The sequence below is a fragment of the Tarenaya hassleriana genome, unplaced genomic scaffold (genome assembly GCF_000463585.1).
Source record: "Tarenaya hassleriana unplaced genomic scaffold, ASM46358v1 Cleome35, whole genome shotgun sequence".
Lineage (NCBI taxonomy): Eukaryota > Viridiplantae > Streptophyta > Magnoliopsida > Brassicales > Cleomaceae > Tarenaya > Tarenaya hassleriana.
In genome coordinates this window covers 516,503-543,603 of record NW_010966617.1, presented here as the reverse complement: position 1 = coordinate 543,603, position 27,101 = coordinate 516,503, and the positions used below count along the sequence as shown (strand labels likewise).

General features: G+C 40.1%; 6 protein-coding genes across 6 annotated transcripts in view; 3 read left to right on the top strand and 3 right to left on the bottom strand.

Annotated features, from left to right (window-relative positions):
* LOC104821989 (transcription factor BIM2) overlaps positions 1-336 on the bottom strand; it is a 3,005-nt gene extending 2,669 nt beyond the window's left edge. Inside the window, exon 1 of the mRNA XM_010553049.1 lies at positions 34-336. Within this exon, the coding sequence (XP_010551351.1) occupies positions 34-169 (136 nt within the window). The 5' untranslated portion in view covers positions 170-336. The remainder of the gene's footprint in view (positions 1-33) is intronic.
* A 4,359-nt stretch (positions 337-4,695) lies between these two features.
* LOC104821988 (phosphatidylinositol 4-kinase gamma 5-like) lies at positions 4,696-7,763 on the top strand. The gene is made up of 2 exons (XM_010553048.2): positions 4,696-4,955; positions 5,463-7,763. Exon 2 carries the CDS (start codon positions 5,695-5,697, stop codon positions 7,570-7,572), a length of 1,878 nt encoding a protein of 625 aa, XP_010551350.1. The 5' UTR covers positions 4,696-4,955; positions 5,463-5,694; the 3' UTR covers positions 7,573-7,763.
* Positions 7,764-7,980: 217 nt separating this feature from the next.
* LOC104821987 (DNA-directed RNA polymerase 1, mitochondrial) lies at positions 7,981-14,922 on the top strand. The gene is made up of 19 exons (XM_010553046.2): positions 7,981-9,060; positions 9,434-9,667; positions 9,775-9,908; positions 10,004-10,070; positions 10,216-10,274; positions 10,500-10,617; positions 10,735-10,848; positions 11,040-11,171; positions 11,253-11,669; positions 12,046-12,096; positions 12,195-12,265; positions 12,455-12,539; positions 12,660-12,812; positions 12,922-12,996; positions 13,232-13,321; positions 13,419-13,466; positions 13,700-13,814; positions 13,913-14,016; positions 14,132-14,922. Exons 1-19 carry the CDS (start codon positions 8,260-8,262, stop codon positions 14,240-14,242), a joined length of 2,979 nt encoding a protein of 992 aa, XP_010551348.1. The 5' UTR covers positions 7,981-8,259; the 3' UTR covers positions 14,243-14,922.
* Positions 14,923-15,473: 551 nt separating this feature from the next.
* On the top strand, positions 15,474-19,965 carry LOC104822180 (putative U-box domain-containing protein 42). Its single transcript, XM_010553328.1, has 6 exons — positions 15,474-15,837; positions 15,991-16,923; positions 17,114-17,218; positions 17,404-17,556; positions 17,887-18,196; positions 18,353-19,965. The coding sequence occupies exons 1-6, from the start codon at positions 15,832-15,834 to the stop codon at positions 19,939-19,941; spliced, it is 3,096 nt and encodes a 1,031-aa protein (XP_010551630.1). The 5' UTR covers positions 15,474-15,831; the 3' UTR covers positions 19,942-19,965.
* Positions 19,966-20,641: 676 nt separating this feature from the next.
* Positions 20,642-22,883, bottom strand: LOC104821986 (putative pentatricopeptide repeat-containing protein At1g68930). The gene has a single exon (XM_010553045.2). It carries the CDS (start codon positions 22,881-22,883, stop codon positions 20,652-20,654), a length of 2,232 nt encoding a protein of 743 aa, XP_010551347.1. The 3' UTR covers positions 20,642-20,651.
* Positions 22,884-23,149: 266 nt separating this feature from the next.
* LOC104821985 (transcription factor bHLH49) lies at positions 23,150-26,932 on the bottom strand. The gene is made up of 10 exons (XM_010553044.2): positions 26,750-26,932; positions 26,557-26,614; positions 25,103-26,151; positions 24,789-25,010; positions 24,618-24,683; positions 24,463-24,531; positions 24,233-24,304; positions 23,942-24,139; positions 23,664-23,751; positions 23,150-23,533 (listed from the first exon to the last, which is right to left on the bottom strand). The coding sequence occupies exons 3-10, from the start codon at positions 25,982-25,984 to the stop codon at positions 23,496-23,498; spliced, it is 1,635 nt and encodes a 544-aa protein (XP_010551346.1). The 5' UTR covers positions 25,985-26,151; positions 26,557-26,614; positions 26,750-26,932; the 3' UTR covers positions 23,150-23,495.
* Positions 26,933-27,101: the final 169 nt, after the last annotated feature.

Here is a 27,101-nt window from a genome sequence, read left to right as displayed (position 1 = left end):
AGCAGGAATTCCTCTGATGTCGATTCCGAATACCTTTGTTTGCGGCGATGTTGTTGTTGTCGTCGTTGTTGCAGTGAACTGTAGAGTTCGAACAGGGATCATCTCGCCTCGGACCAAACTCATCATCTCTGTACTCTTCTTCCTCGTGACTTCCCTTACCGACTATCATCCTCGCCTGATAAGTACACAACAGCGAAAAGGACAGTCTCTTTGAATCCGCTTCTTCCCTTCTCCTGTTCTTCTTTTACTTCCGTCCGTCTATGCCATCGCCATTTTTCCCGACGAGCTTTGGATTCTCTGGCAAGTCGTGACTCGGCAGGAGCTCTGAAAACTCGTGAGATCACTTTTTAAAGCCAATGCAGAGAGGGACACGTGGACGAACCTGTGTGGTTTTGTTCAGTTAACGAACCGAAGAAGGTGATGGACACGTGGAATTCACGTGATCAGGGTAAGGCCATCACGTTATTCACGTGGTTGATGATGGTTTTCTATTAATTAATTTCATCGTTACAAAATTATTATTATTTTAATTGAAGTGATGGAATTAGTTATATTATTGTTTTATGTAACTAGTCTAATATCGTCTCTACCATATTGCAAATATTTTTCACGAAATTCGGGATAAATATATTTATATAAAATCGAGTATCCGAAAAAAAAATTATAATTTTAGATAGAACAAAAAATATTATATTATATTGGATTGGATAAAAATGTGAATAAAAATATATATGCAAACAATGGAATATGTTCAATGGACTTGTGGTAGATTATGGGCTGAGCGCATTAACAATTTCAAAGCTAAAAATGTGTACGGAAGCCCATAGTCCATATATATATTCAACAACGGCCCCTGACTTGGTGTTTTAAAGGTTCACTATAAAAAATACCCTCTTTTTTATTTTGATTTCAATATATTCTTTTTTTTTAATATGTGATTCTATAATTTATAATATTTTCATCAAATAATTAGTAAGATATATAAAGAATAAATATAATAAATTAACGTGATCATTATAAATTTAACGTTATCATCAATGAGATCAATATATCACCATACTATATTTCTGATAACAAGAATCACTGAATTTAAGTTGGAGAATGATATATGTTGAAATCAAAATATGAAAGGAGATGATATTTTTGATATAATACTGTTTTAAAATGAGGGTTTAAAAATTTTATTTTATATTAATTTAAATTCAGTTTTATAATATACGTTTATTTTATAAAATTATTGTATTTTTATTTACATCAGTTAATTTTTTTCTAAAAATTTTATGTCAATGTTAGTATTGCCACACCTCGCTTGCTTTGTTCCATTCTGTTTTGTTGCACATTTCCAATTTACTATATAACAAAAAAAATATCCACAATAAATTATGCCGACTCGATTATTAAATAAATAAATAAATAAATGCATTGTATATTTGACGTCATTCACCGCCAAAACAAGAGGCCCTTCGCCCATAGAGAAACCTTTGGCTGTCAACTAAGCTTCCACATTTTGATATTCCGTATATATTTTATTTTTTTGTATTTATTATTTGTCATTATCTTTTTCTCCCAAAGCTAGATTTATGTATGTGAATTTATACTTGATATGGAATTAGAGATTATTATTGCTATTATTTGAAAACTTAATTTTTTGACCAAATCAAATTCCCATTTACTGCTTCATGGTTTACACAACGGTCCACAACTCTTTCTTTTTTTCAAATGTTAATAACATTTTTTTTTAATTTTGGAATTTATTTGATGTATCGTTGAGCAAGTTGCTGGCGTCTTTATAGGGAAGAGGGAATCTAGTGACGTGGTGACGTGGCAGAGCCTGTGTTTTTGAACTCCAGTTATTGTCGTGTTGCTCATGCTCTGCCTCATTTACATTGAATCGATAAATAAATTATTTCAATAACAAAATTATCTGTTATTGTTCGGTTTTTAGTTACTTTTTTAATTAAAAAGAGTTTTATAAATATTTAGAAAAACTAAATTTATAAAATCTTGATTATATATATTTTTTAAGATTTTAAAAACTCCAAAAACTTTTTTCATTCAATCCTTAAATATTAAATATTTTGCATAGGGAAAAAAAAATAGTATTTTCATTAAATTGATGTTTCTTTTTCTATGAGCGATGAAGTCACTTACGGGAAATGGCAACGCACGCATTTCATCACTCGATCAAAAGCTCCAATACTTCCAAAAATATTCCCACTTACCCCATATAGCTGACTGATTAAGTTTGGGATAGAAAATAACTCCACCTCGAAGTTGAATGTTTTATATGATTTACATACAAAGGTTGCTACCGGACCAGAGGTTTACCTAGTCAACACGTTCGAAGGGTAGCAGAGATCCTCCGTTATAAAAAAAAATATATTCCCACTGTTTTGTTCACAATAATATTCTGTAATTTCGAATAATTTTATAACACAACAGATATTCATCATGTATAAATTCCGCTCCTATTTTCTATATTTACGCATATATATTAAATTTAAAAGTTAGCATACTAATTTTCAAAGTGAATAATGATGTTATTAACAAGAGAATTAGACTTTCCTCAGAGTAATTTAAAATGGTTTGATTTTTGTTATATTAAAAATAATTTTGTATGAGAAAGAAATTCTCCTGAAGATGGATAACGATTCTATTTGAATATCTAAGCAATTTTATATACTTCTATCACTTATTAGTATTTATCAAACAGGACTAAAAAATTAACATAAACTAATTGATTTTTATGAATAATCCAACATGGGCCGGTGTTATTCATGTGGGACCCAATTTTCGGTACTTTATTGGGCCACGTAGATTAAAAGTGACACGTGGCAGGATAAGACCGAACTCACTCCCAACGAACAAGTGAATCACCGTCACGTGTTCAACACAGTCCTTTGCATTTAGTCGCCTCCACGATCTTGTCCTGTCTTTATGAATTGAATTAAAAAAAACAATTTTTAATAAAAAAATGACGGTAAATAATACGTATTTGGTATTAATAAGAATACGACGGGAGAATTTCTTGAAGGCAATTTTTAATATTATTAGTGTATTTTAAATGCGCCTGCATAAAAAAATAAATAAATTATAGTTTAAAAAAATATATGGCTACATAATCAATTCGCTATGTCCGAAAATATCTAACATGGGGCGATGAATGGTTCAGCACCTCCACTCCGTCGCGCCCAAACATGGTGGTTTAAATAATTTATTATTTTGATATTATATATTTTAAAATTTCGGTAATTAAATTATTTGGCATACACATCTTATTATAGTCCAAAATATTACACGAACGATTTTTTGGTCGGTCACCAAGGACAAAGATTGTTACGAGAGAGGGCTATTACAATGATTCTATTGTTATAATAGCATAGATTCATATTTTAAAGATGGAATGAATAAAATTAAATCACAAATAATTACATCTTAAATGAATTTTATTATAAATATTTGTAAAAAATTAATAATTATTTCTAACAAAATTTAAAAATCAAATGTGATAAATAGTTTAGTGGTAATGTTTTCAAAAAGTTATAATCGAAACATCCATCACATAAAAAAAAAACCATACAACGATTAAAAATCATGGGTGGACCCTACTCATGCTTTTGCTTCTTATTAAAGTCTAAAAAGGAAACGTTACATATCTAATCATGCTTACTGTTTCTTAATTAAACACTAAATCTCTGTCAAGTGTATGTATACGCGACACGTGGAATATATTTATAATTTTCTATTATTTTTTTTAAAAAAATTGAGTGGAGGATGATGGCACTCTCTCGGTTTCATGGTGTTTCCAATGTATGTGAATATCCCAACATCGTATGAATGGTAAATGGCAGGGGGGGGGGAGAGTCTTGAAAACGAAGCGAGGGCAAAAGTGTCTAATTATAAAATCCGATGGACCATAACGAGGTCGACATTGCGATCCCACTGTGTTTTCTCTCAAATGATGCCGTGTCTGTTTTGGACCGATCGTATATAATATAGTATTTGATACTCGATTTATTTTTTTAGAATAATATTATCCAAATTTTTATTTTGTTAAAAACCATGAAAATTTCGATGTCACGTCACATTAAAACCTCATAAATACCATATATGTATATAAATGTACATCTTTCGCTAAAATTATTTCATTCCAACTCTTAACAGAAACCATCGAGAGAGCAAGCAATAATATATGATACCTGTAATTATAATTCTTCACAACAAAGTATACAGGTGGACCTATCCTAAGATACGCAGAAACATTGTTGAAATACCCCTAAACGAAAAAGAAGCAAAGTCATTAGATACCGTAGAGTGTAGGGGTAGTTTCGGCAATTTGAGATATGTCCAAAATTTAATTCCTATCATTTGTTTTTTTGCTGAGACTGGCCCGATTGAGATGTTTGACCTAGCCTCGTCAAAATCCCTATCCCTATTTTCCACGTCAGCATCCTCTGTTTCTTAGCCCCCAAGACCCGGAATCCATTGGACGGTGCTCGTTTCATCATCGGTGTTGAATCGGACGGCTGTCATCTCTCGTTCTAGACTCTTCCTAGTTCGAACCACGACGGAGAGAGGGAATGGGTTTTCATTTTATTTATTTCGGATTTTTTTTTTCTGTTTTAATCTCCTTAACCATGGTTAGATTTTAACCCATGAGGGTTACACGCGGTGGGGGTTAAAGGTCTGTGTAAGTGGAGAGAGAAGGCGGGCGCAGGAGGGAAAGATAGGAAGAGAGAAGCAAGCAGCTTCGAACGACGACTGGCTGAGTCGACTCTGAACGATCTCATTATCTGTTTTGGTTCTTCTCTGCTCATTCGCATTCGCCTCGTTGAATCCAAATCTCTCCACCGTTAATTTTCTCCGTTTCGTTTAGCTCATCGGCCCGTCACTCGTTCTTGAGCCGTCTACGGTGGTTAATCGCCGGCGCGTCACCTCAGATCCCGTCGAGTCCGGTGAGTTCTCTTTTGGAATACGATTGCGTAGTTTGTGTTATTTTATCGAGAAAAGAGCCTTTTGGATGAGGTTTTCTATCTGATTTTCGGTTTTTTGCGGATTCTTTGGTTTTAAGTTTTCTTGATTTTTGTTTTCATGTTTTGTGATTTTGGAATGCTGTTTTTCTTGAGCTACGAGCTTTTTCCGATTGCGTCAATGGCGCGAGTTCAAGGTAACCGAGGTTTCTCCGACGGTGTAGGGTTTTAATGGTATTATTTTAATTTGGTCCAAACATGGCTTCGACTACGTTCATTGAACGGTGTTTTTCTATTACGGTTTCCTTTTTTCGTCAATTTCTGCAACTAATGTGGAAGAAGATCCACCAAATTTACTTGTACACGCATGGAATTTCGATCTGGAAGTTTTGGAGGCACATTTGTGCAAGTTTTCGTGTTAGTTCTAATGATTTCTTGTTACCTATTATATTGTCGTCTGTTTTTACTCACTCTCGATTGTGTTTCTTGCAGATTATTCACTCTGATGATCTGGGCTTTAACCATGAACGGTGTGGCTTGCTGCGGAGTCTGATTCTTTGAAGCGGAACCATTTTTTGATTTGGGATTTGGTTCTGGATCTTGCGTCTGATAATTGTTTTTAGGGCTGGAGTAATAGTATCTCATTGAACTGCTCCTGTCTGTGAGGGAAGAAAATCTCCTCTGCAGCTGTCTTTGCTGTTAGATTGCAAAGGCTTGCATTTTCATGTCTCGTAAGTTGGAGAGTCCTGTCCAGACACAAATGGCAGTTGCACTTTTGAAGAGCCCCCTCACCGGGGAATTCCACGACTCTAGCAAGATAGGAGTGAAGACACCCGTGGGTCGGAGACGGGTTTTTGTCCAAACAGAGACTGGTTGTGTTCTTGGGTTGGAGTTGGATCGTAGCGACAATGCTCACACTGTGAAAAGAAAGTTGCAGATTGCACTTAATTTCCCCACAGACGAAAGCTCACTGACCTTTGGGGATATGGTGCTAAAAAATGATCTCACCGCTGTCAGGAACGATTCCCCACTCCTCCTAACCCGAAGCAATTTCCACAGGAGTTCGTCCACTCCTTGCCTTTCACCATTAGGGGCTGATGTACAGCAGCGGGACCGGAGCAGTCCTATCGAGATTCTGGGACAATCTGAGAGATTTCCTGTCGTAAAGCAGATGGTTAAGGATATTACAAAGGCGATGAAGAGGGGAGTTGATCCACTCCCGGCAAATGGTGGCCTTGGAGGGGCTTACTACTTTAGGAATGTGAGGGGTGAGAGTGTTGCCATTGTTAAACCAACTGATGAGGAACCTTTTGCTCCAAACAATCCAAAAGGGTTTGTTGGTAAGGCCCTTGGGCAACCTGGTTTGAAGCGGTCGGTGAGGGTCGGGGAAACAGGGTATCGAGAAGTTGCAGCCTACCTCCTCGACAGGGATCATTTCGCAAATGTTCCTCCTACCGCCCTTGTGAAGATCACTCACTCGGTATTCAACGTCAACGATGGGGTGAACGGAAACAAGCCTACTGGTAAGAAGAAGCTGGTCAGCAAGATTGCTTCCTTTCAGCAGTTCATACCCCATGATTTCGATGCCAGCGACCATGGCACATCCAGCTTCCCTGTTTCGGCTGTGCACCGTATCGGTATTCTAGACATAAGGATCTTCAACACGGACAGGCATGCAGGAAACCTTCTGGTGAGGAAGCTGGATGGCATCGGGTGTTTTGGTCAGGTGGAGCTTATTCCGATCGACCATGGTCTTTGCTTGCCTGAAACCCTGGAGGACCCATACTTCGAGTGGATTCATTGGCCTCAAGCATCGATCCCGTTCTCAGAAGACGAGCTCGAGTACATTGGGGATCTCGATCCTTTAGGAGATTGCGAGATGCTGAGAAGGGAACTTCCCATGGTACGGGAGGCTTGTCTCAGGGTTCTTGTTCTTTGCACGATTTTCCTAAAGGAAGCTGCCGCACATGGGCTCTGTCTTGCCGAGATCGGCGAGATGATGAGTAGGGAGTTTCGTTCAGGAGAAGAGGAGCCGAGTGAACTGGAACTGATATGTCTGGAGGGGAGGAGGTTGATAGGGGAAAGAGTATCAGTTTCTTCTCCGAGGTCAGACTTAAGCGGTGATGCCGAGTTCCAATTCGACATAGACTGTGAGGAAGCGATACTGGAGTCAGATTACACGACAAAACCGCCATCCCCACGCGGATTCACTCTTGGGAATGGCCGTCTTCCACTGTCAAGACTGGAAGAAACCATCCAGGAGGAGGAGGAAGAAGAAGAAGAAGAAGGGGAAGAGGATGATAGCGAAGCAGGTGGTCGGGAGAGAATGCTGACAAGTTCAAATCTTTCAATGTCTCTGAAAAGCGCAGTTATGGGAGGAGACAAGAGATCGGAGACAGCAATGTACGAACAGAGGAGGAGTGCGAACGAGCAGATTCCGGCGAGCGCGAGCTTTGTGAGGCTGTCGGACATGGACGAGGAGGAGTGGGCGGTGTTTCTGGACAAGTTCCAGGAGCTGCTGTACCCGGCCTTTGCGAAACGCAGGTCATTCACCATGGGGCAGAAGCAGAGGCTGAGGCTTGGCACTTCCTGCCAGTTCTGAGTCAGAAGACAACTTAGTTGGTTTTGGTTACAAAGAGGGGGGGCTGCTTGTGGAACTAGGAGGTTAGAGTTGGAGCTTGAAAGGGGTTTTTAGGGTTTAAACCCCCTCCTCTTGTTTTCTCGTCTCTTTTACTTCTTTCTCGTGTAAACTTCTATGTCACGACGTTATATATATAAATAAACTTTGTAGAATGAAAAAAATTGAAAACTAACTGTCTCTTTTACTTGTTTTTTTTTTATGGCATCTCACGAGTTGTCATTTTGGTTTAGAAAAATTATAATTGTAAATATATTTTTCTAAATAAAATGTATGTTTTTTTAGAATGGGCCTTAAGCCCAATTAATTATAATTGAAAGACCCAAAAGTATCTAAACCTGAAGACACGAGACTTCCAAGGTTTTATGGAGGGTTTATTGGCGGCTGTTCTTCGCGGCGCCTTCTCTCTCTCCCTCTCCCAGCTCTGGGTTTCAGATTTGTACTATTTCTGTTGTTCGTTTAAGATTTTTTTCTTCTTAAGGTTACTTCGCCGACTCATGTGCCTTTGAGGTTTTCCATTGTATCACTTTCTCGGGGATATCCGGAATTTGAGCCCCCCCTTTTCCGGGAAACTTGATTATCGTATTCATTCTTTTCTTTTTCCCTCTGATCCGTTTGATCACTGAATCCGAAGACCCACTAGGCTGAAAAATGTGGAGGAACTTCGCCAAGCGAGCTTCTTCAGGAAAGATTAAGCCTTTCTCCGATTCTGCCTCCTCTTCTTGCTCCGTCAGAGCATCTCAAATCCCTCACTTTCTCGGGAAAATTGCGTCTCCGGTTCCCGTAACTCGGTTGAAGCCTTCGTTCCATGATCTGGGTTTTCGTCGAACCGGATTGTCTACCATTGAGCTGGGAAGATGCAGCTCATTTCAACACTGCGCTTACTCTGCCGCGTTCGAAGGGTATGCTACGGCTGCAGAGGCGATCGATTCGACGGACCCTGAAGATTATTCGTCGGGAACTGAAGAAATCCCGGAACTGATCGAGGAAATGGGCAGAGAAGCCGACAGAATCAGCAACAAGGAGGTTTTTCCAGGAAAACAACAGCCCAAGAGAATGGTCGGAGGCTTGGGAGCGGCTAAGTACTATATGCTCAAAAGGAGACAGATTAAGATGGAGACAGAAGCTTGGGAAGAAGCGGCGAAAGAGTATCAAGAGCTTCTCGAAGATATGTGTCAGCAGAAGCTCGCACCGAGTTTACCGTACGTGAAGGCACTCTTTCTCGGCTGGTTCGAACCTCTGCGTGACGCGATTCAGGCGGAGCTCGATTCGTTCAAAGGTAAGAAGATGAAGGCTCCTCACGCGCCGTATATGGAGCAATTGCCGGCTGATATGATGGCTGTTATCACTATGCATAAGATGATGGGTTTGTTGATGACGAACTCTAAAGGCGTTGGCAATGTTAGGGTGGTCCAAGCCGCTTGTCAGATCGGTGAAGCTGTTGAGCATGAGGTGGGCATGGTGTTTTCATTGCTGCATTTTGGTTTTTGAATCATATTTTGACTTATTATCGTATGTTGGTAATGTTTCCTTTGTTGATGTTACCATTCTATGAGTTCTCCGGTGGAAGAATACGGTCATTGTGGATAGAGTTTTCTACGTTTTTCTGCAATATGGTTGTTTCCTAGTCAGAGAGCTCGATATCATTCTCTCACGAAGCTGATTGGTTTAGGATAAAGTTTATGCCTTTTTCCCAAAAGCTAGCGGTTCTAAACCTGGATTGTTTGAAGTGGAATCCGCATTGCTTTTGCCATCGTTCCTCGGAGATCTGATTTGGTTTCCACGTTTTTTTTTTCCCGAAATTGCTGTCTCTTTGGTCGATCAGGCCATGATCAATAGGTTTCTGGAGAAAACAAAAAGGAAAAAGAATGCAACGCACAAGACAATCAGTGGTGAGTCAGAGCCCGTGTATGAAGCAGGACCTCAAGTAACTAAAGATCAGGAAAAGCTACGGAAAAAAGTTTCGACACTGATGAAAAAGCAGAAGGTGAAGCAAGTAAGAGATATAGTGAAGGTACATGACCATTCCAAGCCATGGGGTCAAGAGGCTCAAGTCAAGGTTTAGTTACTTCCAGACTTGTCAATGCGGCCTGCTCTTAGCCATTTCAATTGTTCTTCTTCTTTTATTTCTTTTGTGATTTAGTTTGGGCTCTCTTGTATTTCTAGGTTGGTTCGCGTTTGATTCAGCTTTTGATGGAAAATGCATATATACAACCTCCGGTTGACCAGATTGGTGATGGTCCACCTGATATCCGACCTGCTTTCGTGCATTCTCTTAAAACCATTACAAAAGAATCTACGTAAGTATTATGCTCCTTCAGTTTTTCTCACCATCTCTCTCTCTGTCCACTCTCCACTGCCCAACCTATGAACATTCTGTTGTATTTTCCTTTAGGAAAACTGGCAAGAGATATGGTGTCATTGAGTGTGATCCTCTGATCCAGAAGGGGCTTGAAAAAACAGTAAGTATAAAGTTGTTTCTATTTTTTTAATGGAGGTCGTCGAGGTGTGTTTATGATGCCTGGTTTGGAAGGCATTTTTTGTACATGTACATTAAAACATTTCAGACTGAGTCTGACAATCTCTCCGTTCTTTTGGTTTCAACAGGCTAGACATATGATCATTCCTTACATGCCAATGCTCATTCCTCCTCAAAACTGGTCTGGGTATGGCCTTTGGTTTTCCCATTTATAGAAAAAGTCATTGTAGTTGACTGATTGTAAGAATATAAAGTTGTTTCTATTTTACCTTTGCTATTTTTTACACATTTATATTTTTCATAGATTATCCTACAACGTATCTTACCTCGTGCAGCTTTTGTTCAACTTATATCTAGAATTTTTTCCAACTTGTTTCCTAGAATGGCTTAGTAACTTGGCAGAACTTTGTAGGTATGACCAAGGCGCATACTTTTTCTTGCCTTCATACATCATGAGAACACATGGAGCTAAACAACAGCGTGTTGTCGTAAAAAGAACTCCCAGGCATCAAATGGTGCCAGTTTTTGAGGTCTGAGGTTCTTTCTGTGTTATGATTTCTCATGTCTGAAGTTATCGTTCATTTTCTCAATATACTTTGGAGGAGTGATATTAATTGTGAATGTGTAATTCCTCGGTTTTTAATCAGGCACTAGATACCCTAGGAAACACCAAATGGAGGATAAATCAAAGGGTATTAAGTGTGGTTGAGAGAATATGGGCTAATGGAGGTGGTCTGGCTGATCTGGTTGACTGTGAAGATGTGAGATTTCTCTCTCTCTCTCTCTCTCTCTCTCTCACTCCTCCCTATTTCTCCATTCTTTCTCTCCTTTTTCTGACTCTTGTTCTCATTTACTCCATCATCTGCGAAGAAGCCTTTCTTTTTTCCGGTTACTTGGTTCTTCGATTTGGGTCCTTTGGTATTTTTCTTACCCTTTTATGAACTCCAAAAAGGTGCCCCTTCCGGAGGAACCAGACACTGAAGATCAAATGGAAATTCGGAAATGGAAGTGGAAAATGAAGGATGCAAAAAAGGAAAACAGTGAGAGACACTCACAGCGGTGTGATATAGAGCTCAAACTTGCGGTAGGAGAACTGTCTTTTTTATACACTCTTTTCGGCCACTATGGTTTATGAAAATATCATTGATCCTTTATTTGTGAGCAGGTGGCGCGTAAAATGAAGGATGAGGAAGGTTTTTACTATCCTCACAACCTTGATTTCCGGGGCCGTGCATACCCCATGCATCCGCACCTGAACCATCTTGGTTCTGATCTTTGCCGAGGTGTCCTGGAATTTGCTGAGGGAAAACCTCTGGGAGAATCAGGATTGCAGTGGCTAAAGATACATTTGGCAAATTTATATGCTGGTGGTGTGGATAAGTTGTCTTATGAGGGTCGTATCGCATTTACCGAGAATCATTTAGAAGACATATTTGATTCTGCTGATAGACCTCTTGAAGGAAGAAGATGGTGGCTTGATGCAGAGGATCCTTTTCAATGTTTGGCTGCTTGCATTAACCTTACAGAAGCCTTGAGAAATCCTTCTCCCAAGACCACTATTTCTCATATGCCTGTACACCAGGTACTCTCTTGAAACTTCATTCATCATTTTTCAAAGTCAGGAATGTCTGAGCTGTCTAGGTTTTGGTTCTTGGTTTTTAGATGAAACCTTTGGTACTGGGAATTAGATACAGGTTTCATATATTTTCCTTTTTTTCTGCAGCTTACTCTCAGTATCCTACCCATGCTTGATCATTTTATCATTACCATGCTGGAACATGAGTAATAGAAACATTTTTGTCCATGGATGTTTCTGCTAGTAATATTAATATCGAGATTCTTATTGCTTTTGGTTTATAATTATCTATGCAGTTCGAGTACATTTCTTCTAAGTTTATCATCATGTATTCCCATTGGGTACATTATCTTATTTTTCCTGTGTTATTTCCTATTGCTAGGACGGTTCATGTAATGGTTTACAACACTATGCTGCGCTGGGGAGGGATAAGGTATGCTATTATTTAATTTTCTTAGTAACTGTTGTCTATATGTATATGGTATGCCCCGAATTTTTCTAATTTATCTTCTCGATCGATATTTTCCTTAGTTGGGAGCAGCTGCTGTCAACCTAGTTGCAGGAGAAAAGCCTGCAGATGTTTACTCAGGAATTGCATCCAGGTACTCTCTTTCTGTCATTTTGTCCCTGGTTGTCTTGATGTCTCTTGTCATATTTCTATACATATATGTGCTTGAACATGCGTGGCTGATGGAGGAGGACCCCACATTACTGAGATATATTTACTGATGAAATAAGAGAAGAGGGTTTCCTTTTACATGATTAGTAATTTCTTCGCTGTTTTGATTTAGGGTTCTTGAAATCATGCGGCAGGATGCAGAGAAAGATCCTAGTACACATCCAAATGTCGCATATGCCAAACTCTTAATCAACCAGGTTTTTGTTTCTTCCTCCTTACTAGACGATTGTTGTTCAACTACTTATACTTGATAAATGTTAAGCACTTGTTTGGTAATCCTTACTGATGAATGGTACCCAATGATTGAAATTCCTTAGGTCGACAGGAAGCTAGTTAAACAGACAGTTATGACATCAGTCTATGGAGTTACATATATTGGTGCACGTGACCAAATCAAGAGAAGATTGAAAGAACGTGGTAGCATTGGGGATGATTCACAAGTATTTGGTGCATCTTGTTATGCAGCGAAAGTAAATGAGACTTTGCTTGCTTGGTTTTGGGCCACACTTTTGTATTACTGCATATGTGCCTACAAACCCTCTGACATCAATTAATAACTCATCGAGATTCTGTTTCCAGACAACTCTTACAGCCTTGGGGGAGATGTTTGAGGCAGCTAGAAGCATCATGAGTTGGCTTGGTGAATGTGCAAAGGTCAGATCTGTTATTTTATCTGTTCCTTTCTGGTCCTGTCATTGTTGATTTTAATGTAAAATGCAACCCTTTTGTAAGAAATCTGTAGTTTAAAATGAACATGGAGTGCTGAAAGAGGTTAACTATACAAATGGCTCTGTATTGTGTCCTTTTTCCAATAACACGGGCATACTCTAATAGTGTCATTTTCAGTTTGAACATTTTATTAATGAGAGCTACTTTATCTGGTGGACAGATAATAGCGTCGGAGAACAAACCAGTTTGTTGGACCACTCCTCTTGGACTTCCAGTTGTGCAACCCTATCGGCAGTTGGGAAGGCACCTGGTAATACTATAGTCAGATGGGGCATTTCTTTGATATTTTACAAAATGGACTACATGGCTCTTAGATGGCTGAAACCCAAGTCTTTCATCATTTGCAGGTTAAGACTTCCCTTCAGGTGTTGACACTACAACGAGAGACTGACAAGGTACTAAACCTTACCATCTCATATTCTTTTTAGTCTACATTGCCTTGTATATACGCATGTCTTTGAATTAATAGGGAATTCCATTTACTTTTCTGGAGAAAGAATAAAGATCATTATGCAGTATTTTGGGGTTGTTAGTTCACCCATAGATATCCCTTTGAACTTTGTATTTGTTGAGCAGTATAGTGAATTTTTCTGTTCCCTCTGTGTTTTATATTATATTCTTGGTTCAGATCATGGTGAAGAGGCAGAGAACAGCTTTCCCACCAAATTTTGTGCATTCTCTTGATGGGTCTCACATGATGATGACTGCAGTTGCCTGCAAAAGAGCAGGCTTGAGTTTTGCAGGTTTGCGCCATAGTTTATTTTCTTACCGTTTCCCTTCCCAGCTTAATACATCTGATTTAGTTGATTTTCTTACTGTTTGTCCCGATGTCTAATTGCAGGGGTGCATGATTCATACTGGACTCACGCATGTGATGTTGAAGAAATGAACAGAATACTGAGAGAAAAGTTTGTGGAGCTCTATGAGGCGCCAATATTGGAAAATGTAAAGAACCCTTATATCTTCTAGAGGGCACACACTCACCTGCACAAACTTTCGGCTTTTCATTCTCTGTCCCTATATGAAACTCATCATTGGTAGCTTCTGTTTGTCTTGACAGTTGTTGGAAAGCTTCCAGAAATCCTTCCCAAACCTTACTTTTCCACCACTTCCCGACCGTGGTGACTTTGATCTGAGGGAAGTCCTCCAGTCACCTTATTTCTTCAACTAGTAGTCTCTGCAGCAGATCACTCATTATTGCCAGTCCATTTGAAGAAAACTATCTACAGCTTCATCCAACTGCAAGGTGTTCATCATACTGGTTCATTCTATAGCCCCCACTGATTGAGAACTAACAAGGAGGAAGGTTCTTATCAACCATGTCTGAGGAATATGCAGAGGTTTCATACTGATCTAAACCCTCCTGGCCATCCCTTTGTTGTAAATATTCAAAGAGAAGAGTGTTGCAGACCTGGCAGGAGGCCCTGACTCAAGATTCTCCTCCTCTGTCACTCCACATTCAGCTCACTTGTTCCTTGCTATTGTTTCATGGGCAAGTTTCTGATATATCAACAAATAAAGGGTTCATCTTCATCACACCAATTCTGTGGAGTTAAGTCTTGTTCAACGAGTCATGCAAGGGAACAAGGTTGAGTAAAAGCACGGCATGTGTTCTTCAAAGTCTGCCCCATTTCTCATAAGTTATAGCAGGTCTTGTTGAGTATATAACTGTATTCACAAGCTGTCCATTTTTGTTTGCTTGGCCATTTGTAGCTCAAATTTCACAGCAAAAAGATTTTGTGTTAGAATAGTTACAGGTTACTTGTGCTGCCTTTGTGGCTTTCTTGTTTTGTAACAAATCACAAATCTTTCTTTGGAAAAAGATCAACGAAGCGTTTCTAACAAAGCATACATATATATATATATATATATGTGTATATATATATATGATTAACCAGTTCTCATTGACATTTTAGGCTAACATGTTGTCCATTACCCCAAGTTGAGCTTTTCATCCATCAAAATCTTAAGCATGAGAAAAAGAAAATACAGATTCTACAGTTTGCAATTTATTATATTTCAAGCAAAGTTGTCTCTTCACGATCCAACCATAAATTGTAACATACATCAATCAGGCATATATATGAATAGTAAATATACAATCCCCCTTTTTTTTTTTCTAAAATGCCAACCAACAACTCCAACATATTTTATTCAGCACTGATGGAAGGGAATATAAAGTCAATCCTAATCAATGGCAGCTCTTACCAATTCCTGAAGGGGTCGCTTTCTTCCATATGAAAGAAAAAAACAAACAAGAAACCATGAAAATGACATTTGAGAACACAAAGAGAGAGAGAGGAAAACTTTCAGGCCAACCAACCTTCTCTTCTCAGAGTATTGACCCTTTGCCTTAATGGAGATCACGTACTGTGATGAATACTTGATAGCAATCTGTAACAGGAACACAATTAGCAAGAACAAAAGGAAACATTTAAACTAGACTTAACATTGGAGATGGGGCCAAATGACTCGATCTTAAGGATCTTCTCAGTTGTACATTCATGACATTAGTGGAAGACTCACCAAAGAACTTCGCGTTGAACAAGTAAGTGCTTCTTCTGTGATAATGGACTCCTTCAACTCTTCCATGGTACCTTGAGACATGAATGATGTCAACATCTGTGTCTCCAAAGTCTTCTCTTTTATCGGAATAAAAAAGAAACCTTTGATGGATTCCATGGGGACTAATGTTTCTCCAGCATCTCTCAGGAACAGAGGAGCTTCAAAAGAGAGTGGTATAAAAGCGGTTTCAATGGGATGTCGGTGAGTTTTCTTCAATCGTCTCTTGTTTTCTTTCCTTAGAGCTTCAACAGAAAACTTTACCGTTCTTCTGATCGTCCCAAACCTACAAGGAGAAGTTTTCGTGAGACTTGCACATAAAATTCTTCACCTTTCTCCATCAATTTTCTGTTTCAGATTGGTGAAGACACAGCCAGAACTGCAAGATTAATTGAATCCTTGTTGGAATCCATTTCTGAGAAAATCATATTTTTGGCGAGCAAAAAATCAGAAAAGAAGGGTTTTCTTGAATGTGCATGCTACTTTTATCGAGTTTCAGTTGTGTTAATGGAGATACAGACAGCCGAGACTGAGAGCGTCCTAATAAGTTCAACTGATATTCTTGAATCTCTGTCAGATAGTATAGATGAGGCCAAGAATATCATTGAAAAATACCAAGAAAGTAATGGAGAAGAATCAGCCACTAACCTGAGCAGCAGCATTGAGGAAGAACTTGAAGGCATTGTGAAACAGATTGGTGAAAACTTGCAATCCATACCAGAATCAACATTCGATGATCAAGAATATGCAGGACGTGTTGTCCAATCTCTTTCAAAAGAGATGTTGAATGCTAAATTCGGGGATAGCAAAAGCGACATCCCGGAAATTGTGCAGCACACAAAGCAGACACCTTCAGGTAGCAAAACACTAGAAACAATGTCAGAGCAAATAGAGACAGATCTCTATCCCACTGATCCAGAGGTTTCCTATGGAAGTTGTTTGATCTCAAGTGAATCAAAAGTGACTGAGATAGAAAGCAGCCCAAGCCAGAGTACATATAATAGCAGCCAAAGAAATTATGGGAGGCTAACCGAATCCTTATCAATGTTACCACAGGTGACACAGTTCATCGAGCCCCCGTACCAAGCGTTCATCTGTCCATTGACTAAGGAAATAATGGAAGATCCAGTCACCATAGAAACAGGAATCACCTGTGAAAGAAAGGCAGTAACAGAGTGGTTTGAAAGATTTATAAACCCTGATGAAATTTACTGCCCAGTTACAGGGCAAAAGTTGAAACCCGGAGTAAGTTCCAACATTGCCCTGAAAACCATCATTGAGGAATGGATAGTAAGAACCTCCACAAACTAGGAGCACAAAATTCATGGCAACACTTAGCATGCCAAGGTCTTTGTCCATCGGGTCATCAAGAAAGAAGCAAATACAGATTTGCCCGATCCATAGGGGGGTATGTTCTTCAAAGAGCACATTTTGCTTGGTAGAAGCAAACACAGTCACAAAGCTTGTGGCATGTTTGCAGAGTGATAAAGTCGAAGTGGTGGAAGCTGCATTATCTGCAATATGCACACTACTAGATGACAAAGTAGATGTAGAGAAAAGTTTGAGCACGCTCAGTGAAATGAATGTAGTACAGCATGTCCTGGATGCAGTCAAAGAACACAAGAAAGAGACTCTATTACAGAAAGCATTTTGGATGATTGACAAGTTCCTGACCAGAGGAGGAGATAAATACGCCTTAGGCATATCGCAAGACAGGATGCTCACAGGGATGTTGGTTGGCGCCTTCCACCGCGAAGATGGTAACACAAGGGAGATGGCTGGAAAGAGTACAACAAGGTAAAAGTATGTGAAGCTGGCATACTCCAGTTGCTTGACAAATTCCTGGTGTACAGAGACAAGGATGTGAGGTATGAAGTTCTGGAGCTGTTACACAAAATGGCAGAAGACAGCAATGCTGGAAAGGTTAACTCTTATATTTATAACTCTAAGCAAAAATGGTAGCTTAGTCACATGGTCACAAGGGTAGGTGTTGAAGTAGAAATAGCAAAGTAAGGGTATTTTTTATAATGCCCCTAGTGAATGAGTTAAGATGTGTGCTAGTCTGTTTCTTTCCACATGCTTCTAATTCACCAGCAGACCTAACTTTGAGCAAAGTGAAATATGCATGGGAAACCAATGAACTTTTCACTTGCACAACAGAGACAGCATCTAGCTATCTATTTCATAGTTCCTTCTGCAGAAAATGCAGGAGATTTATCAGGAGAATATAAAAATCTCGAAGTGTTCTTACAGGAAATGATTGCGAGGACAATAAACATTTCATGTATCATCAAACTTTTACCCAGCAGTCACCAACAATTACGGCATGCAGCACTGCTCGTATTGCTCGAGCTCTCCACATCTCAGCATGCATGTGAAAGGATCGGGACAGCTACTGGTGGGATATTGATGCTAATCACCTCAAAGTATAACAGAGATATCAATGCCTTTGCCTCAGAAACAGCCGAACAAATCTTAAAACAACTGGAAAAATTCCCTGATAACATCAAGCGGATGGCAGAAAATGGGCTACTGGAACCTCTTCTAAACCATCTCGCAGAAGGTAAATAAATCTTTTAGACTTGGGACATCTTTTTCTCCAAATTTTCTGAGCATATTTTCCATACAACCAGAAAAGCATACACAATAAACGACAAGATTGATTAATCTATCTGTCAGAGTTTTACTAGGAATTTCATCTAAAACAAGGCACATGCAGGAACTGAAGATGTGCAGGTGGCAATGGCAACATACCTCGTGGAAATTGTCATTGGACATGACAAGAAAACATATGTAGCTGAGAAGGCTTCTCCTGCTCTCATAAGGCTTGTGCAGAGTGAAAACACTGAGGCCAGACGGGTGGCATTTAAAGCTCTTGCTCAAATTTCACTGTATCATCCAAACAGCCAAATACTTGTTGAATCTGGAATTGTCAAAATCATGGTCGAAGAGATGTTCACCAAGCGGATGTTCAGCGATCTGATGAACTCCCGGAATGAAGCTGCTACAGTACTTGCAAACATACTGGAATCTGGGTTGGCACATGAAGGCTTCCAGGTGAACACACATGGCCATACTCTGGCTTCTGATTACTTTGTCTACAATATCATCCACATGCTCAAGAACTCAAGCCCAGATGAGCTAAACATTGATTTGATCAGAATTCTCCTATCCTTGTCAAAATCATCCAACACAATGGCAACTATTGTCTCAGTGATCAAAGAAACTGATGCAAGCTTTGCCCTGATCGAACTCATCAACAATCCTCACGAAGATTTAGGCGTTGAAGCAATCAAACTTCTCATAGCACTATCACCCTACATTGGTCACACGCTATCAGAAAGATTATGTAAGACAAGAGGTCTACCTGAGAATCTTATCCAATGCCCAACAGAAGCAAGTCATATTTTAGAGAGGCATGCTGTTTCAGCCAAATTCCTCGCCAAACTGCCTCAACAAAACCTGACTCTTAATCTAGCTCTGGTAAGCGACAGTGTCGTGTCTAAAATTCTTAATGCAATCCACCTGATCCAAAGAAGTGGAACAAGAACAAGCAGGTATGCCACTGATTATCTGGAAGGTCTTGTAGGCATTTTAGCAAGATTCACTGCCACCCTGTATGAACCCCAAATGTTGTACCTGGCCATAAACCACAATTTGACATCAGTATTCGCTGAACTGCTGATGAAAACATCGAGCGATGAAGTTCAAAGGTTATCAGCAACTGGACTAGAAAATCTATCATCAGCAACACCGACTTTATCAAGACCTCCACAAACTAGGAGCACAAAATTCATGGCAACACTTAGCATGCCAAGGTCTTTGTCCATCGGGTCATCAAGAAAGAAGCAAATACAGATTTGCCCGATCCATAGGGGGGTATGTTCTTCAAAGAGCACATTTTGCTTGGTAGAAGCAAACACAGTCACAAAGCTTGTGGCATGTTTGCAGAGTGATAAAGTCGAAGTGGTGGAAGCTGCATTATCTGCAATATGCACACTACTAGATGACAAAGTAGATGTAGAGAAAAGTTTGAGCACGCTCAGTGAAATGAATGTAGTACAGCATGTCCTGGATGCAGTCAAAGAACACAAGAAAGAGACTCTATTACAGAAAGCATTTTGGATGATTGACAAGTTCCTGACCAGAGGAGGAGATAAATACGCCTTAGGCATATCGCAAGACAGGATGCTCACAGGGATGTTGGTTGGCGCCTTCCACCGCGAAGATGGTAACACAAGGGAGATGGCTGAAAACATTTTGAGGCGCTTGGACAAGATGCCGAGTTTCTCAACCTATATCGTATAAAATCCTAAATTTGAAAGCCTGTAAAGGTTATGAACTTTTTGTTTAGAATGATGTAAAAATTGAAGGGTGACCTATTCTTATAAGGTCTATAACTGTTGTTCTCTTAGTACTCATTGTGTTTACAGTTTTCAGTTGGAATGTGGTTTACATTATGGTCACAAAAGAAAACAGATCAAGCAGATTGAGTTTTAATGGATTCCTGTAACCCAGCTTTTGATAGATTCATTACACAAGGGCTTCACTTCTGTGTCTTCACTTCCTTATCTTTCTCCCTCACTTCTGTTGTGAAGCTTCTCTGTTTTTTCAGATTCCGATTTAATGCTTTCGAGATAGGGCAACGTTTACACCACTCTGTGTCCATTAGTACCATCTCCCATCTTCCATTCTACACAAATGCTGCATTCTATTCCTCTGATCAGGCTCACGATCTACAGAGAAAAATCAGCAACATAGAAAACATTACTTCAGTTTCTACCTTCTCGAGCCCTTTTCTATTTCTTTGTGAGTCAAGTCCTTCCAAAGAGGTAACTATTGGCGTATGATAGCCAATAGTAACGAAGCAGCCCCTTGTCCATCTAAAATGACCAACAGTTCAAGCCATTCTCCCAGTTCTGTGTCTGGACTTGTGTAGTACTTGGTTATGATGGACAATCATTAGTCATCACTCTTGTGTCTGTTTAGCAAAATACTTGATTTCATGGAGCAACTAACTACCAGAAGTCTCCACACGAACAGATTCCATCTTTAAAAAGGTGAAACCTTACAGTATCTCTCACAAGTATCTCTCTCCCAGTGACTTTGGAGATATGTTTTGTAGCATTGTGGCAATCCACACAGACCCTAAGATTTTTCACCACCTTAATAGGTAGACTTGGGGGAACAAATATTAATCCAAATGCAATTGCGAGCCTCTCACTATGATATGTAAGCATTTTTACTTTCTGTGATTCCTCAACATCGTGGGGAACACAACTAGTGTCTGGTTCGTAACCATTGTCTACCATTTTCTGGTACAACTCCTCAAGCTTAGCATATATCTGATCTGAATACGGACTTGACTGGTCATCTGCTGAGAAAATGTGCGACTTTCTATTATACTTGATCCAACTGCATCCAGGTTCTTTTCTAACTCCTTTCTCTCTGATTTCTCGCCTTAGTTGAGCAACACAATCCCATTTCTGGTTCAAAGCATATAAACTAGAGAGTAAGGTATAGCCAGCGGAGTGTTGAGGGTCTAGTTGCCTGAGTGATTTGCTTGCCCATTCCCCTATTTCCAAGTTACCTTTATTTCTACAAGCACTCAGTAAGGTGCTTAAACCAGATGCATCTGGCGGAAAAGGCATCTCATTTATGAAACTTTTGGCCTCCTCTAGTCTTCCAGCTCTACTGAAGAGGTCAATCATGCAAGAATAATGGTCACTGATTGGTGCAATTCCATAATCATTCACCATTGAATCGAAATATCTTTGTCCTTTCTCCACTAATCCTGATCTACTGCAAGCTGAAATTACAGATACGAAAGTCACTTCATCAGGTTTCAGTCCATGCTGCACCATTCTTTCAAACAAATCAATCGCCGCGACGGCCTTTCCAAATTGAGCATATGCTGAAACCATTGCCGTCCAGGAGATTTGATCCTTGACATCCATTTCATTGAACAGCCTAACAGAATCTTCAAGGTTTCCACATTTGCGATACAAAGTTATTAATGAATTCGAGACACTAATATAATGTATTAAACCAGAAATTATAGCTTTTCCATGAAACTGGGAACCCTCTTCTAGGCTACCGATGTTGGCACATGAGCTAATAACATCTGCCAGTGTAACATCATCTGGGTCAATTCCATGTCTTTTCATCTCGCCAAAAATCTCAAAAGCCTCTTCAAATTGACCAGTCTTACCATAACCCCCAAGCATTGCTGTCCAAGAGACGACATTCTTCTGCTCCATTCTATTGAAAACAGTCTCTGCATAGACTATGTTATTACACTTACAATACATGTCAACAAGCGCACTGGCGACAAATATGTTATCCTGATGATTCGTCCTGATTATAAAAGCATGAATTTGCTTCCCTTCCTTTATGGCGGACAACTCCCCACAAGCTGGCAGTACACTTCCAAAAGTAAACTGATCCATAGCCAGACCTTCCATTTTCATCCCTCTTACAAGATCAATGGCCTCCCTTTCCAATCCATTTTTAGCTAGTCCTTTGATCATCGTTGTCCAAGAAATGGAATCTTTCTCCATCATTTCTTGGAATAGCTTCTTAGCTTCTTCCATCATCCCATTGTGCAGAAGGCCCTTCATCAATGCATTGCACATAACCGTATTTCTCTCACGCATCCCATAAAAAACCTTCTTCGCATCACGAAAATGATCAACTTCTGCATACATATCCAACAGCGAACTCCCGACGAAAAAACATGAGTCAAACCCGAATTTGATTACCTGCCCATGAATCTGCCTGCCCAAACCCACAAGTCTGTGGGTGAAAGAAAACTTCAGCATTTCAGAAAACGTAACTCTCGTCAAATTTTTAGCAGGCCCATCTCTCATCATCATATTATAGGCCTTGGCAGCGTCGCCCACCAATCCTCTCGAGGCATAGCCCTTGATAAGCAAGTTCCAAGAGACATGATCACGACATGGGAGCTTGGAGAAAGTACCCTCCAATTCTGAAATGTCACCAGAGTTGGAATACGCAGAGAGAAGAGCGTTCCAAGAGTAGATGTTCGGTAGGGGAATTCCGTCGAACACTCCGCGAGCATACTTGGAGTCGCTGATTTTGCCATAAGCATTGACGATTACGTTTAGGAGGAACGTCTCTGGATCGGGTAGGGTTCTAATGATATGCCCATGGATCCTCTTCACATGGCGGCTCTGGTTTCTTCTCCCAATGCAGAGCTTTAGGTGAGAGGCGTAGTAGTTCGACGCCATTGTTCTTCGGCGCCAATTCGGAACAGGATATTAAAAAGGCTGAATCCGACAGGCTCACGTGACTCGCACGTGATGAGACCCTGTTTGGTAATAAAACCGTCGATTAACGTAAAGAGCGCTCTGTTTCCATGGATGAAACTCACTTGTTGCATCAGCATCACAGAGAAGATTCCATGGAAATGGATTTTGTTTGAACTATGGATTCAATTATTTGATATTACCAAAAGCATCGTCACTAACAATGGAGAAATCACAGAGCAGATCGCTATCGAAGCCGCTGTTCTTGTTGATCATTAGACAAATTACATCAACATTTTCTCTTCTATATCAAATCTATCTATACACAGAAACAGAGAGAAAGCACAGATCTTTCTTAACACCCAGAATCTGCCTCTCCATTACAAAAGGGCTTCATCACTTCTGTCTCCATTCCACTGAGAAATTAATCAACCAGAATTCTGGGTAAAAACATGAATAGATGCTGCTTCGTCTTCCCGAGCTGTACAAATTACAGAAACATGATCCAGCTTCTTCTTTCTTCTTTTCTTTCCTCCCATTTTTCACATTCTGGTTGAACGTTGAAGATGAACCATTAGAGAAGGGAAGAAGCTGTCACTGCTCGACCTTCATGTCAGCAGACGGAAGAGATTCTGAATTGCATGTCGAAAACGGAATGTTAACAGTGAGTTGAATACTGTTCTTTGAACTTATCAACAAAGTCTTTCAGCAAATAATCGATTAGTTCTATGTAACGATGGGGAAGACCCCGATTAGCTTTACCTGTTGCTGCTTGATTTTCTAGTGGAGAACCGACTCCGTAGCTCGTGTGAACAACATTCTGCAGATCACCTTCCCATCCATGTGTTTCCTGTTAAACCAAGAAAGAAGATCACATGTTGTCGTATACCCGGAAACCACAATGATCCAGAAAGGCATCTCGGAAACTACATGATTTCACGTTTGCACTATATTTAAAATGAAATATCTTTGCAAACATGATGCTAATGGTGAAACCCATTGTTCTACTGTGAGACAATGAAGTGGAATCAGAAATATACCGGTCTCTTGAATGCTCCTCCATTCACGGGCAACAATGGGGAACTGATGGTTCTCTTAAGGATATCAGAAGGATTTCCCATGCCAGACAGTGTTGGCTGCATGAATCCTGGTTGAGAGAGTTGCGGTAGAGGAGGATAAGCCATCGGCATTTGGGGAAATGATGGTGCAGATGAAGGACCAGCCCGTAGCTGAAGGGCCTGCATCCGAAAGGAGACACGATCATTTTATGAGGCAAACTGCTCGTTAGATAAAGACAAAGCTGCTCAGTAATGGGATCCACAATTTCTAACCTCCTTAGCTAAGAGTCCTTCGAAGTTAAAATTCAGCTGAGGATTTACGGTTGCAAGTTTCATCGACAAGAACTGAAAAGAATAGAAGAAGAGGGCAAATTCATAAAATGAGACAGCTAAACAATTAATAAAAGAACTACACGAGAGAGAGAGAGAGAGAGAGAGAGAGAGAGAGAGAGAGAGAGAGAGCAAAGTTGGATGTAGGTAAATAAGTCCACAGGTATACATGCCTCGACTTGTCGTTGAAGTGATTGGACATAGTTAATGATTTCATCGAGCATAACTGCCTTCCCTGTGACCTGAACAACACATAAATTTCAGAGTTCAGACAACAAAGTCGAGAGCTTTCTCCTCATACAGCCATAATCACCTAAAAAGTCCCCACCTTGTTGCAACCCGGCACAAGATCTTGAAGAAACTTCATCCTTTCGCTGATCTTTTCTCTCCTAACCTATAATCGAGAAGCAATGAAGTCAAACCACACCTAACTAAGATTCGAAGGGCAAAACAATGAAGGGATTGCTCCGATTAAATCTTAAGATGTAGAACTGTATACCCTTTCTGCAAGACTATGGCTATTTGTGGCCTGGCCTCTTCGAGCCCTCACGTGAATATATCCTTCCTTTGTAGGATCAGAAGCTTGTTTTCCTTGTTTTCCCCCGCTTGTCATGTTAGCTGGTGAATTGGTAACTTGCTCATCCTTTTGCTTTTTCGCACCATTGTTCTCCGGTTCTTCACCTGAATGCTGAGGTCTACATGACTGATTCGGCTCAGATTCCTACAGACAGAGAGATAAGCTATGTGTAATAAAAGGCTGGTGATCGGAAACAATGAAGAAACGCTGGGAAACAGAGAAATCTTCAGCCTTACCTGCCCATTTCTTTTCCTTTTCTTCGTGTCGTAGCCCTTGGAAGAGGTTTCCCCAGAGTTCACTTCCCCACCTTGCAGTTCATTCCGACCGCCACCAATGGACCGAGTTTCTTCAGACATATTACTGGATCCAGGTTTATCCACTTTAGCTTCTTCGTTGGATCCAACATGAGTCCCGATTCCTATATCGTTCTTGAACCCGTCTTTTACTGCTGTAGAAGCATCATTTGGAAGTTCACTGGCGTTTAGTTCATTCCTCGGGCATTGTCCTCCATGAGCTAGTTTATATACACTTCCCACTTGCATATCCTGCAGCCCTTGCATTGCTCCCCCAACTTGAGAATACAAACCCATAGATTCAGGATTTACAACAGGTTGGTTCATCATGTCACTGAAATTCCCACCATTGAAGCACGAAAACCTCGCAGCACGCTCTATGAAGCCTGAATCGGCTGGGAAATGAACCATACTATGTGGGAGGAATCCACTTGCATTTGGCAGGAGAAGAGCATTACCTTTAGGCAAGAAACTAGGAAGATTCCAACCCGTTTCTAGAGGTCTATCGCCATTTCCAATCCCCATTGCGTTCGAAGAACCCGCATTAGTCTGCATACTGAAAGCACTAAACCCAATGGCCTGTACACTGGTGGGATCATGCCAAAGAGCTTGTCCAAATGAATCCATCATCTGAGATGGAGAACAAGATGATGGACAAGCAGACATCATCGGATTCTCTGGAGGATATGAACCCACAGGCATAGACACTGGATTAGAAACACATACTCTCCAGTCTGCAGGCGTGTTAACCGAATCATAGCTCACATCATTAACACCATTGCTCTTCTCGACAACAAACTTGTCTTTGTCACTCATATGATCCATGTCTCTTCAACTTCTGAACAGGCACCAAAACAATCTTGAACTAGCTGCTGTCACTGGTCCGAGTATCTACAGAACTTCTACCTTAATAGGATGGCTTCAGCCTCCAAGACCGGCCTCTGTGTATATCATCAAGGATCGCAGCGAAAGCACAATCACCCACAATGTACCTGAGGAACATTTAAGAAAATGTAACTGTGAACAACAAGAAAGGAATGGATTACCAACTTGATCAGATGAGTAAATATAAAGCACCAGAGAGAGATAATGCCCGATCAAAAGAATCAAATCAAATCCAGGAATTGATCGTACAGACTCAATCTGCCACAACCACTACCAAGTACTGAGATGAAAGAGACAGGGCAAAGTTTCAAAAAAGGAGCAGGAACAGTCAACGGAGCAGAAAAGCACCATGATTTCCGTACAGGCACTCAACTCAAACACGGCCTCCTAAGAAACCCTAGCCAGATTTTAGCAGAGATTCGAGCTCAAAAGCTTCGAGAGAAAGATACCCATTTCAGATTCTGTGCCACTTTTTGAACAAGTTCAAATCTTTTCCCCTCAAAATTTCTTACCAATCTTTTTATTGAACTGGGTCCTTCGCTCAGACAGCACTCCCACCTCTATTCGCCGCTGCAACAAAAGATACAGAGAGAGAAACAGCGAAAATGGTCGCTTTTTAGAGATAGAATAGAACACAGAGAGAAGCGAGAACAAAGAAACAGAAGGGAAAGAAAAGAAAAACAGGAAAAGGGTCTGGATTTATACCCACGCTTGCATAAAAAACAGAGCTCTTTGATCATTTAGCCACCGCCATGGCCGAAGCACTCAAATCAATTTAGTAGTTTTAATTTGAAGAGAGAAAGAAAAAAAAACACTTTCAGCTTTCAAAGTGTTTGCCTTTCAGCAGTTCAAGTTTAATTTTTCCCAAAAAAAAAAAAACTTCAGATTCAACACTGATTAAAGCCATTGATCAAATTAAGCTGTGTGGGTTTAAGAGGTAATTATGCCCATTTTCATCTAAATCCACTGACAGTGACAACTTTCATTTTGGGGCATCTTAAATTCTTCATTTGTTCCCTCCCCCCTTATTTGAATACTCGAAGATCGAGCTTCATAA